Below are 13,208 nucleotides of genomic sequence, written 5' to 3'. Positions count from 1 at the left end.
TTCATGGTGCATTGTCCAAGACTTGTAGCTGTATGTGACTGAAAAGGCACGTGTAAGTCATGCGCACATCATATTTTCAAACTAGGTACCTTCTACTTCCCTGCTTTTTTCTGTGCCTGCTGTCAATCCTTCAGAATAGTGAATATTTGCCAACAGAGAATTACCGCTATTGCTAACTACTACGCTGATACTGTTCAGAGGTATCATGATCTGTTATCCACACCCAACCTCATCGCTACTACATGTTACCACTCCTCCCCTTTCAAACCTAAACCACTGCCCATCCCTCCCACTCAGCCGGGTACATGGGATACACCCACTCATGCTCCTCTTCCCAATGCCTCTGCACCCTCTCCGCCTCCTTCAGCCCGAGTCCCAGCGGTGACATTGTGCCTGGCCCGTCACTAGAGATACCATACCACGCCTCCTCCTTCGCCGACAGTTGAATATACTCCCATTCTCTCATGCTGCCAAGGTCGGCCGGAAACTGGAGGCCGAACTACGTCTCTTTTTTGGGTACCTCTTCTTTTTCATGTGTAAAGATACGCCATAATGTTGCCAAGGCCCCCTCCAAATCCCTCCAATTGTCCGGCATGGATCCCTTGCTGGTCGTCCATGAGGACCATAACTCGGGCTGCATTGAGTCTGGGTCAATGACGCCTCGCCGCTGTTTCCAAAGCTTCAACCAAAGCTTTCCGAAAAATTTAGCTAGGTACCTGATGTTCAGGTCTGAATCGAAGAAATTCGTCGTCGGCTCGGGGTTGGCCGCCGTCGGTAGGGGGCCCAACGGGCGCTTGGTGGTTAGGATCCAAAAGACTTGGATGGTGTAGCCGAGGTGAAAGGCCATCTTCATAGAAGCTAGGCTGAACTTGTGCACGTGCCCTTCGTCGCGTTTGGTCGAGTAGAACCAGTGCTTGTACATCTCTTCGAGAGCGAGGCTGGTGGGACATAATATGGGAAGGAAGACCCGAGGCCACCAGGGCTTGTGTATGATCGAATGTCCTCTATGGATTAAGGCGATGAGCTGCAAGGGAGTCTGCATCTTGCCCTCCTCCTTCATCTCCTTGGTGTGTGCTTGGTTAAGTATCGGGATCCGTTTCTTTCCATCACGTAGATACCACGATCGGAGAAAGTCATGACTGATGAACTCGAAGTCGGACTCAGAGACATCCTCATCCATGTTTGGCGAGTGGAACTGTAGTTTTGCTGCAAATAATCGGGTGTCCTTTGCTTCCAGGGGTAATGGGGGCTGTATAATAGGTAGACTTGGGTGTGGAGGATGGTTCTTTGCTGGGATTGGATATGGCCACATTCCCTTGGGTGAAAGGATGGAAGAGAGAATGGTGCTACGTATATATATGTGTCCAGGTAGTGAACCTGGAGATGGTCCCTCTTGCTGATGGCAAGGATTTTTTGTCGAGGAGTAAAAGCAACTGTTTGGTGTGTTGCCGGAAGATTTTGAATTCTAACGAGAAGGTAAGTGCGGTGGCGGAATCGGAAAGAGAACTCGCTCACTTAAATCCCCCATTTCCGCTTTAGTTGTAAATGAGACAGGAATGTCCACACAGAGGAGTTAGCACGCCAAAGTATCCTTCCCGCAAATCTGCATGAACACAAGTACGGTAGAAAAGCTTGATATCTTCTTTGGAAGTTACTATGTACACAAGTCACCTTATTAAACCTCTACCGCAATTTCCTCCGTTGAGCAATATCTACTCCGTAAAGAAAATACGGTATCTTCTACCGAGTTCATGGGCGGTAGGATAAACTCAGCTACACTTCGTTGGCTCATTGTCACGAAATTCAAATGTAGAAATTGCCCAAGAAAGAGGAACACCAAAACGTTCATCTTCAATCTGATCAAATTGCAGATCATGTCTCGCACTATCACACAACAGCAAACTTCAAAAGATCTATGGGTATCAAAAAGAAAACCAAAGTAAATCCCCTCCCTTCTCTTTCTCTCCACCCCAAGCCCGACTGTCAGCCTTGATTGCAACCACCTCATATCCCGTCAACTTCATGTTGCCCTGCCTCAAAAACCCCCTTGACCTTCTCTCCCTCTCGTCTCTCCACTGCCAGCTCCAGCAACTCATGCGCTCGCTCGACCGTCTCTTCGTCAATACCTTGCTCAAAAACCAGATCTTCTTCGGCGAAGTTGAGCCTGCCGAGAGACACTAAGTAACGATGGGGGAGGGCAGCGGTCATGTTGCTAACGGCCGCAGCGTGAGGGTTGGCGACGCTTGATTGGAGATTATGGCGAGAGTTCTGCCCATGTCTGGCGGCGGCATTGGGAGCTGCGCGGCTGTGCAGGGCGTGCAGGGCTGTGGATCGAATGGGAACACTGCGGGTGGGGTTGCGGCCCTTAGAAGCGCCGCGGCCGGTTCTCGGATGTGTAAATGTCGGTGGTCCGAGTGATACCGGTGTGGCAAGCTTGCGGGCGATAGGGTTGACGATGCCGGAAGTTTTGGGATGCGTGACCAACGCGTGTAACAGATTCGTCGACCTGGAAATCAGCTGTGACAATAACTGAGGTGTCGACATTCCGCTATCATATCCGTGCCTCTTCCGATTAGTATGCCCCTCTTTCTGGATATCGTTCTTCCTCCTAGTGTCATCAGGAGCAATAGAAAGGTTATCAAAAGCCATGGACGGAACATCGGCGTCATAAAGCCCGTCAACCGCCCAGCACAAGGCGGATACAATCCTCGGAATGGCCACATCGCTGTTAGCGAGCTGCAACAGACCAAACGAGCTAGAAGCAAAAGACATGAGCGTCTGCAAGGCAGCAAGCTTGATAGATACCTCGCGCGCGGATCCGGGGGAGGCCCATCTCGGAGGGGTATCGACCAAGTAGGATGAGACGCAGTCGATGATAATTTGGGCTGTTGACGCTTCTTGTGAGCCTGGTTCGGGGTTGGGGGGTGGTTTGTCGACATTGTCAGTGTTGCGGATGGGAGGAGGGGGTGGGAGCATTTGACCGGCGCGACCGCCCCGACTATGGCTGCTGCCGCTGCCGCGAGATTGAATCTGTGGTCGACTTCGAACCGCCAACATCGCGTTGTTATCAGCGTTAGAGTCAGGCTTCGGCAACGGTCCTACGCTCCCAGGCATAGTACTCGTCCTCAACAGACTCAACATTTCCCTCCAATCCTGTTCCGGCTGCTTAGCGCTCAGCATCAGGACAACAAACTCCAAGTCCATGGTCTTCCAGAACCGAGCTTGAGGTGATGTCATGTGTTGATCAACACTGGGAGGCTTTAAACACCCCACAGCGCAGAGATACAGCAACCTAAGACACTGCGTAACATCGATATCAGCTGCTAACAGCCTCATGGCCGGGTCTGGATGTTGCTCCAAGTCCTCCACCGTGCCTCCTCCATCATTCGCCATCTTTAAATTTAACCTCGGCAACGCCACAAGCTGGCAAGTAGTGACCACCACCGGTACCAAACTGCTCGTGATCCGTGGCGCCACATCCACAGCGTTCAGCTGCAGGATGAACTGCAACAGACCGGCGAGGTAGTAGATAGGCGAGTGGTAGCGCTCGGATAAGCATTGCTGCCACAGGTCGAGAAGGAGTTCGGAGAAGTCGACAAGGAGACGGAAGGGGTCATTGTCGGAGCTGTTGATAAGGTTGGAGACGCCCAGTTGGGGAAGACGTCGGAAGATGATGGAGGCAAAGGAAGCGGAGGGTTTTGATGGAAAGCAGAATCGCGCAAAGGCTTCAAAGGTTAGAGGCAAGGATGGGAGGGGAGAATGGTCGAGGACGAGTTTGAGAAACTGTTGCAAAGAAGGTCAGTGGTTTGCTTGAACGCATCGGCGGAGAGGGGGATGTGGGCTCGCTCACATCATAAGGCAAACTCGGTCCGGATCTTGTACTGGTGGACCTCGGGGCAAACAAGTCAGAGTCCTCGAAGACAGCCCCATCCGTCTCCATCTCCAAAGCAAAAGACGGACTATCCACCGCCGGCCTCTTCCTTTTCCCCTTTGTCGGCGTACCGGCATTCCCTTGATCCCTCAACCGCTCTCTCCTCCCCGCTTTATCCCTACTGGGACTCCCCATCCCCGATACATCCACGTCACTGAAACCGTCCGGTATCCATTTCGTTTTGTTCCTGCCACCCGGCGTCATGGCGCCATCCTTGCCCACCTTCTTGGTCTTTGCTCTCCCCCGCTCTTCTTGTAGGTCTGCATTGGCAAACAGCAACTCGTTACTAGCCGCTTGCTGTGCCTTCTGCGCCTCCTGGAGCCTCTTCTCCATCTTGGCCTTCTCCTCGGCCATCTCCTTCTTAAGCTGCGGTATGTCCCGGTCATATTTGGAGCGCATGAGGTTGGCTTCGCCCTTGGCCGTCGTCAGCTGGGTGCGCAGGTTGGAGAGCTCGGCTTCGAGTGAACGAATGGTTTCGTCTTTTTGCTTGTCGACGTCTTGACCAGCGCCACGGAGGCCTTGGGTGGTCGGTGGCTGTTGGCCGACATAGGGGCGGATGATTTGAGCTGGCCGGTGTGGTTGTTGGCGGAGGAATTGGGACTGGGGAAGCGGGCGCCCGGGGGCTCCCAAAGGGCCTCGTGGATATTGCGACGGGGCGATTTGGGGGTTCGGTCGGAAAGCCTGTTGCTGGCCATATCGCTGCTGGTTTGCCTGTTGTCGTTGATGGTTCAACCTTTGTTGGCCGGCGATGCTGGGCACGGCACGAAAGGGCTGGGGCGCTGGGTTGGGCAGGCCGGATCGTGGGAGTGTCAGGGGTTGAGCGGCTTGATCTATGACTTCGCCATTGTCGTAGTCGTCGTCGTCGTCGCCATCGGATATGTACTGCGGTTGCTGGGCGGTGCTCCCAGGTAGTTGGAACTGGGTGCGTGGCGGGGCTTGCGACTGGGCCTGTCTCTGGGTGAATTGGATGGCATTGTGTTCGAGTTGTTGAAGGAGATCGCCGTCGAGATTATCGAGGTCTTCGTCGGAATAAGAGTCTAGGTCCATCATGGTGGGCGAGCATGCGCCTGGTCATGGCCATGAGCCTGCCGAGCATGTCGCGGTCTACGCGGATGGAGATGGAAAATTACTAGAACATGGGGATGGGTTCAATGTTGTCATTCAGCCAGTTTGGGAATGGTGCCATGGCAACGGGCAGGCAACAGCCGACAGGGCGACAGGAGAACGCGGGTTGTGAAGACGAAGAAAACCAGGGTTAGGGTATAAATGATTTACTGTTACATACAAATACATATGTGCCTGCTATCAAAGCCACCATGGTAAACAAAATCCCCAACAGAAATGGACAAAAGCGGCCAGGGATTTGGTGAAAAGATTGAGAAATAGGCAAACCCAATGAAAGTCTGATTGTGAATGTCGCGGTTGCGTTGGCCTTTGACAGGTACATACCCATCCAGCATCCTGCCTTTGTGGGGTAGCGGGACTCTTCAGTTCACAGGCGGTCAATGATTGGGTGATGGACAGCTGCGAGACAAAAGCGAGGGAAGTGAAATCGGGAGTGTTCCTCTCAACGCATGTGATTTTGGGTGGAAAGGTCAAGCCACATCCAGGGCGTAGATTCCCGCTGTGTGGTACTTGTACAACCGCACACCTAAATGGAGCTTTCTAGGATATTTTGGCAGGGAACTTGCGGGATCGTGGAGATCAGCTTTGAAGAGAAAACCTTTCCATGACTTGGTGAGGCACCTGCCTGGTCGTCGTGATTGCCTCGCTGTGTGAAGACGGCCTTTCCTAGAACTGCGCGAGTCTGACAAGGCCGGGCTCAGCTTACTTACCAAGTTAATAACCAGCCACTTCCTCGTCCCCCATTTGACCAATCCTTGTGCACGGATGGACAAAGCTCAGCCACATTGACGTAGCACGTCCCTCGGCGTCGACACCGTTCCACTTCGGTAGCACAGGTAGGTAGCACCGCTTGTTGGCTCGCTCTGGGCTGCTAGCGAGTGTTAGTGTTGGATGATGCTTGGCCGTGGCTCCTCCGCGCTTTCTCAGTCGTGCTTCCTGGTCCCGTCGTCCCGTCCCAACAATCGCAATCTGCTGGCTCCAGTCCAGCAAATTCCACTTTGGGACAGAAAAAAAAAGTTGGAACCGACGATCAGGGAAGACGGACACATCGATACCTTACTAGCTAACATACCTAGGTCCCGTCTGTCTGCAAGGCATCATCATTACTTATTATCATCACCACGGCATCACCACTCATCTCGACCACCTTCCATTATTTAGTATTGGGGCGCTGTCGCCTTGCTGCAAAACCGAGCCTCGACATAAGTACGCTAGGAACTTCCTACATCACGACTCGAGCCGGCCCATTAACGCCAAGGTGGACTCTCCCCCATCCAGTCCACCCACTGCTCCATCGACGGACCCCATCGATATCTTCCCGTCCGTCTTTGCTGACTCCGTCCCCCGAACACCAGGCATCTCGCTGTCCTCTGCCACCAAGGACCACGACAGCGGAACTCCTTCCACTCGAGTGCAACAAAAGACCTGCGCATAGTGCCATACGCATCGCGATAGCAACCGCCACTACCACCCCGATTGCATATCTTTGGCTATACACATACGACCGCCATGACAGGCCGGTCTCGTCGCGGGGTTAAGTTCCCCCACAGCGGCCGTCGCAGCAGCATGAGCGAGGCCAGCGAAGAGAGCTCCCCCTCCAAGACAAGGGCGCTCGCGAATATCCAAGAGGTACCTGTCTTACCCATGTTATGCGCTGCTGCCATCATGCCCACCTCACAGCTCTGCCATGTCGTTGCTCGTGCAGTCTCGGCTAACAATTTGTCCACTCCAGAAATCCAAGGATGCCGGCGACAACCAGCAGCTTTCCGATTACGAAAAGAAAAAGGCCAACTTCATCGAGCGCACCCTATGGACCTTCGTCATGATTGCTGGCTTCTTCGCCGCCCTCTTCATGGGCCACATCTACATTGTCGTCATCATCACGGCCGTCCAGATCATCTCCTTCAAAGAGGTTATTGCCATCTCGAGCGGAGCTAGTCGCGCCCGGGACATTCAGTCTACCAAGAGCTTGAATTGGTACTGGCTGGCGGTAGCCATGTACTTTCTACACGGCGAAACCGTCATCTACTACTTCAAGCATATTGTCATGGTCGATAGAGTCCTCCTGCCGCTGGCTACCCACCACCGCTTCATCTGTTTCACCCTTTACGTCGTTGGTATGCGCAGCTCCTTCTCTCCTTAGAGGCAAAGACCAAGCTAACAGAATTCTGCTCCAGGCTTCGTCTTCTTTGTCAGCACTCTCAAGGGCGGCCACCTCAAGTTCCAGTTCACCCAGTTCGTATGGGCGCACATGGCCCTGTTCCTCATTGTCGGCCAGTCGCACTTTATCATGAATAACGTCTTCGACGGACTGATTTGGTTCTTCCTCCCCGCCGCCCTCGTCATCACCAACGACATCTTTGCCTACGTCTGCGGCATCACCTTTGGCCGCACCCAGCTGATCAAGTTGTCTCCCAAGAAGACGGTGGAGGGTTTCCTGGGTGCTTGGGTCATGACCGTCCTCTTCGGCATTCTACTCACCCATATCCTGATGCGCTCCCGCTTCTTCATCTGCCCTGCTAATGACCTGGGCGCCAACATCTTCACCGGGCTGGATTGCGAGCCCAACCCGGTTTTCATCCCCCAGACCTGGACCATGCCCGAGTTGCTATTCTTCCCCACCAAGACGCGCTTTAGCATCACCATGGCGCCGATGCAGATCCATACCTTCTTTTGGGCCACTTTCGCTTCGCTGATTGCGCCGTTCGGTGGCTTCTTTGCTTCGGGTCTTAAGCGCACGTTCAAGATCAAAGACTTTGGCCACTCGATTCCGGGCCATGGCGGTATTACCGATCGCATGGACTGCCAGTTCATCATGGGCTTCTTCGCCTACATCTACTACCATACGTTCATTGCGCAGTCCAAGGTCGATTTCGACGAGGTGTTGGAGATTGTGGCGACTCGGTTGACTATTGACGACCATAAGAAGTTGTTGCTTTTCATTGCAAAGTATCTGGTCAACCACAACGCTATTGATTCTTCGGTAAGTGCTTAGCCTGTTTCCTGTGCCGGTTGGTGACCCATTATTGATTGACTAACATTGGTTTTAGATTGTCAATGCCATCGAAAAGTCCTTGACTAATCATTAAGTTGGCGAAATGGCATGTAATAACATTAGAGTAAAAAGCAAGCTGGGCCCCCTATGTGGTTCTAGCTGCACTTTTGAGAGAGGGTGGTGTTTTTGAACCTTTTAACGTGGGACTTGAAGCGTTCCCTGTTCTTCAAGAGGAATCTGCACTTCTGGGAAGGGCGTCGATTTTTCACCTTTTTCTGGCACATACTTTGCAGCGCACTGTTAGCTTGGAGCTGTGGGCTGACTGGTTGGTGCAGCAAGCCACTGCATCATGTTGCGTATCAGAGCATATAGCGTGGTTGTCTAGATCACCCACTTCTTTATCAAGCGTCACATGACTACAGTATTGGTGTTGTAAGGCAGATTTAGCGATGATAGATTAGTAGTCAACTTCTTGGTTACCACCTTTCTCCTGGTTCTTACTTGGTCCAGATTCGTCCAATGTTGCGCTTGATTTTGCTAACAGCCAGCCACAAATCAGAGTTGGGATGGAGTGGCCCAATGATGTTAAAAGCATCTCTCAGCTGCATGCGACATTTCTTGCTACCATGATACCCGAAGGTCTGGCTTCTGAATTGAGCGATGAACCCCTCTGCTTGGTATTGGTATAAGGTCGGCATTCCCTCGCTGCCCCTCGGTTTCTGGAGTTTCAGCGTCATCCTCATATTTGCTTATGGTTTCACGCATCATTGCCGCGCCTACCTACTGACCGGTCCAAGCAAATTCTACATATTTTTCCGATAAAATGGTGAGAAGTCAAACCGCTTTCCGTCACTTACCAGTTCGCTTGACCCCACCTTCATCCCTCCAGCTAGCTCCAATCTTCTACCTCTACTGACAACTATCCAACTCCAACTGTTACTAGGCATCCCAAGACGACCTCCGTAATGCCTTCCAATCAGGTGATCGCGACGGCGATAACACCCTCTCGGTCCGCGAGGCCGTGTCGGCTGTTCAGGCACTTGGTGGACGGACGCTGGATGCTGAGCAACTCGAGAGGGCGTGCAATGATTGTGGGGTGGACACGGGGAGGGAGATGGATTGTAGGCTTCCCGTCTTTACTACATATAAGCGTGGCCTCTTCCGTTGAATGGAACTCGAGGTTGGAAACGACAAGGCTAATCTATGGCAGTTGACGAGTTTGTGAGAGTTGTACGGAAGCTGGAGGTTGAAGGGGCAGTATAAAGCGAGATGATTGTCGAATTGGGCGCGACATATGATGAGGAGCATTTTGGTCCAGATGAGAGGCCTGACGTTCAGATGCTTTGATGGTAGGGATCAATCACCTCAAAGGTACGATGTATCGAGTATGAGTACGGAACAATGAACATTTATCCAGTGACAGAGAAGAGCTACAAGAGTGACAAGCATGACCGATGAGATGGAAGAAGCATCGAAGAGGCCATTCGGGTTAGGGTTAAGGACGAGGTCCGGCTGTGGTCCCGCCTCAATGTCGGGCCAGGTCCCGTCCGGCGGCCCGGGCACCGTAGCCTTGTGGGGCCGATCTCGATTAGGACCCCTGACAGATGCCCGGACATCCAGATCGATGTGTCAGTGACTCGCCTCCAACACTCACTTCGAAACCATGGTTTTAGACTGGAGGTCAAAAACCGGTGTCTAGTTGAGGCGACCCCCCTTGTGGGTCTCGTTTGCAGCCAACCTACGTTTAACTCGCAGGTGCAAATATCGAAGGTACACCCTACAAGGTACAAAATGTGATTAAATACATATAAGTTCAATACCTTACAATATATACTTAATATATATATTATATATAAACTTAATATTTTAATACTACTTATATAATGCTTTTATAAATCTTATTAACTACAAAAGAAGTTCTAAGGATATTAATATTTTTCTATTAAAATAGATATTGGATAGAAGATAAAAAGCAAATACGCTAAACAAACTATTAGAAGACGGGTTTAAAAATTCAAAATTACTGGTTAATTTCTACTTTTTCTCTCTATTAATAATATTATCAATAACTGCTATTATATTAATTAAATATAACCTAAGAGTAAATTTACTAATTTCTACATAATTTCCGTAACCTTTCTTTTCTATATAATTATTATATAATTAATTTTTTTTCCGTATAGTTTTCGCGAGGTTAGCTTTTTTCTACACGGTTTTTACAGGGTTAACTTTTTTCTTACTTTTTTTTTAAATATAAACTAATATTATTTTTTTTTAGAAAGCCTTTAATAAGTATAGTAAATTCGAAATTTAATCTAAAGGTTTACCTATAGTTATAGTTATAATTAATACCCTACCCGCCAGTATAAATTTAAAGTTTTTTAAATTTTATAAAAACTTTAGAAACTATTTAAAAACCCCTTACTAACCCTTTATTTTTATTAGGGTAAATAATATTATATAGCCGAACTTTATTTCTATAAGAAGTTTTGCTACAAGGCGGGTAAAGACGGCGAATTATATTTTTACTCCAAAGCTATAAATAAAGATACTCTCCGTCACTACTATAAGGATAAACATTATATTATTTTAGGTATTAGAAAAAACAGACGCATTATTATAAATATTAGTAGCCATCTCAGCTATAAAAAATAAACCGTAGCTGCCAGTAAATTAATACTTTCCCTCGTACTTTTTAAAGGGTTTATTAGAGGGTTTAAAATAGGGTTTGAAAGGGGTAACTAAGGGTATAAAAACTATTAATAAATATAAATATAATACAACCTAATACAAATCGCTAGAGTATATTTTTAACACCGCTACTTAGGATATTATAATATACAATATATAGTTCGTTACGCTTAAGGAGCTAGTATCCTCCCCGGCTAAAAAGAAATAGGAGCACGCTTTAAAGCGCTAAACCGTTACTTTGGCTATTATTATTAAAAGTAAATATTGTACTATATTTTTTAAGGGCTTGGGGGGGTATATAGGAGGGGTTATAAAGGGTTTTTAAAATATTTAAAAACCTTAAAAAAAATTTAAAAAAATCTGTAAAAAAACTATTTAGAAATTATTCGGAAATATTTTAGAAACCCTTTACTAATATTTTATTAAAAGTTAAGAAAGCTATTACTAAAATTATATATATTAAAGGTATTAAATTCGAGTAGCGTTAGGAGGGAAAGGCGTATAAGCGCGTTATTAACTATATAGAGTATAAAATTGAAGAGAAATAGAAGCTTAAAAAGGATTTTAAGGGCCCTCTCTTTAATAATATTTATAAAGCCTTTTATAAATTTATTAACGAAAATAATAATAAAGATTTAAGTAAATTCGTAAACGGTAAGAAGCATTGCTCTAGTTATAAATAAGCTGGTCGTAAGTTTTTTCCCCCTTTTTTACTCCTTTTAATATTTATTTCTTTAGGGGTTATTAAAGGCTTATTAACTATTTAAAAACCCCAGCTAATTACTATATTTATAATCGCCTATTGTAATTATAATAATAATATAATCTATTATATAACTACGTACTTCGGCGTCCTAAAAAACGTAATTCTTATTATTAATATAGTAGGTATAGTACTTTACTATAAGCTTAATAAGGTTTGGGATTACAATAAGGTCCTGTAAGAGATTAAACGCTTTAAGTATAACTTTAAGAAATATATTAATATATATTATTAGTATTATATTATTAATAAGATATATCCTAAGTCTAAAGATAGTACTAATAATAATAAGGAGGATAGTGATGCCGATGCTAGTAATACTTAATTTTACGGTTGGGCAGGGGTTTCCTAGTAGTTAATTACGGGTTTATTATAGTCTTTTTGCGGTATTTTTTCTTACTTTTCTATAGTCTTTTTGCAGTATTTTTCTAAGGAAAATTGAAACGTAAGTGTAGGATAGTAAAAAGTTTCCAAAAGGGTTTTAAAAGGGTTTCGAAAGGGTTTACGAACGGTTAATAAATAGTTTCCGGAGGGTTATTTTCTTAGTATATATAGGTTATTAAAGGGTCTTTATAAGGTTATAAGGTGGTTATTACGGTATTAGATAGAGTTTAGCATCCCGTTCCCACTGCCTAATAATATTCAATTCTTACCTTTAATTCCGTATTTGCTTAGTCTTTTATTATAATATTTTACTATAAAAAAACCTCTTGAACCTTTTCTCACACACGTAGTCTATAAATGTAAGTTTTTTTTAAAGAAATAAAAATCGCTAAGTTCTTTTTGAAAAAAAAATTTAAAAAAATTTAGAAAAAAAAATTTAAAAAATATTAAAAAAAAAATCGCTAAGTTCTTTTTGTAAAAAAAAAATTAAAAAAAATTTAGAAAAAAAAATTAAAAAAAAAATAAAAAAAAAATCGCTAAGTTCTTTTCAAAAAAAAAATTAGAAATAAATAAAAGAAAAAAAAAATCCCTACGTTCCTTTTTTTTTTAAAAAAAAGTTAAAAAATTAATTTTTAAAAAAAATAAATTATTAAGTTATTTTTACAAATAGAAAAATAAAAAAAATTAAAAAGAAAAGAAATTTTAAATTAAAATTAGTAAAATCCTTATAAAAGTAAAATAGAACAAAAATAAAAATAAAATATAAAAATTAAAAATAGAATTTATTAAGGAAATTAAAATAAAAATGAAAGAAAGTACTACGTTCTTATTTAAAATAAAAATTTTAAAATATATTAAATAAATAGCTATTAACCTTTTTTATATAAATAATATTAAAAGTTTAAAGTTATATAATTATTATTTTCTAAAAATTATAAATTAATTAAAAAAAATTTAAAAATATAAATAAATTTAATATTGTTACATTTTTCTTCTTTACATAGAAAACATTCAATATTATATCTTAGAATAAAATTAAATCGCTTTCTTTTAAATATATTATAAATATAATATTAAATTCAAAGTTTTATAAGGAACAGTAACTATATATATATATATATATAATTTAAATACTTGCGTTCTAAATAATAAAATATTAAAAAGTATAATAAATATTTTTATATATATATAATACTTTTAATATACGTTCCTAATAAAAAAAGTTTTGGAAACTATAATTTATATAGTTATATATATAATATTATTAAGTAAATATATATTATTTTCTTTTATTAAACGTTTTTTTAATAAAAAAAACA

General features: G+C 44.7%; 3 protein-coding genes across 3 annotated transcripts; 1 reads left to right on the top strand and 2 right to left on the bottom strand.

Annotated features, from left to right (window-relative positions):
- Positions 1-149: 149 nt before the first annotated feature.
- NCU09645 (hypothetical protein) lies at positions 150-1,283 on the bottom strand. Its single transcript, XM_953618.2, has one exon. It carries the CDS (start codon positions 1,178-1,180, stop codon positions 500-502), a length of 681 nt encoding a protein of 226 aa, XP_958711.2. The 5' UTR covers positions 1,181-1,283; the 3' UTR covers positions 150-499.
- A 559-nt stretch (positions 1,284-1,842) lies between these two features.
- uvs-3 (ultraviolet sensitive-3) lies at positions 1,843-5,036 on the bottom strand. Its single transcript, XM_953617.2, has 2 exons — positions 3,851-5,036; positions 1,843-3,783 (listed from the first exon to the last, which is right to left on the bottom strand). The coding sequence occupies exons 1-2, from the start codon at positions 4,979-4,981 to the stop codon at positions 2,005-2,007; spliced, it is 2,910 nt and encodes a 969-aa protein (XP_958710.1). The 5' UTR covers positions 4,982-5,036; the 3' UTR covers positions 1,843-2,004.
- A 948-nt stretch (positions 5,037-5,984) lies between these two features.
- On the top strand, positions 5,985-9,472 carry NCU09643 (phosphatidate cytidylyltransferase). The gene is made up of 5 exons (XM_953616.3): positions 5,985-6,685; positions 6,789-7,173; positions 7,234-8,039; positions 8,107-8,877; positions 8,995-9,472. The coding sequence occupies exons 1-4, from the start codon at positions 6,566-6,568 to the stop codon at positions 8,143-8,145; spliced, it is 1,350 nt and encodes a 449-aa protein (XP_958709.1). The 5' UTR covers positions 5,985-6,565; the 3' UTR covers positions 8,146-8,877; positions 8,995-9,472.
- The last annotated feature ends 3,736 nt before the right edge of the window (positions 9,473-13,208 follow it).

This window comes from Neurospora crassa, linkage group IV (assembly GCF_000182925.2).
Source record: "Neurospora crassa OR74A linkage group IV, whole genome shotgun sequence".
NCBI lineage: Eukaryota > Fungi > Ascomycota > Sordariomycetes > Sordariales > Sordariaceae > Neurospora > Neurospora crassa.
Note: the sequence above shows the minus strand (reverse complement) of the source record. Positions and strands in the feature narration are given on the sequence as shown.

Excerpts from the sequence above, each read along its gene's own strand:
- NCU09645 (XM_953618.2), bottom strand. The coding sequence starts at position 1,180 with ATGGATGAGGATGTCTCTGAGTCCGACTTCGAGTTCATCAGTCATGAC.
- uvs-3 (XM_953617.2), bottom strand. The coding sequence starts at position 4,981 with ATGATGGACCTAGACTCTTATTCCGACGAAGACCTCGATAATCTCGAC. Across the intron at positions 3,784-3,850 it reads GACCGAGTTTGCCTTATGAT|TTTCTCAAACTCGTCCTCGA; the intron begins GTGAGCGAGCCC and ends TCTTTGCAACAG.
- NCU09643 (XM_953616.3), top strand. The coding sequence starts at position 6,566 with ATGACAGGCCGGTCTCGTCGCGGGGTTAAGTTCCCCCACAGCGGCCGT. Across the intron at positions 6,686-6,788 it reads CGCTCGCGAATATCCAAGAG|AAATCCAAGGATGCCGGCGA; the intron begins GTACCTGTCTTA and ends TGTCCACTCCAG. Across the intron at positions 8,040-8,106 it reads ACAACGCTATTGATTCTTCG|ATTGTCAATGCCATCGAAAA; the intron begins GTAAGTGCTTAG and ends CATTGGTTTTAG.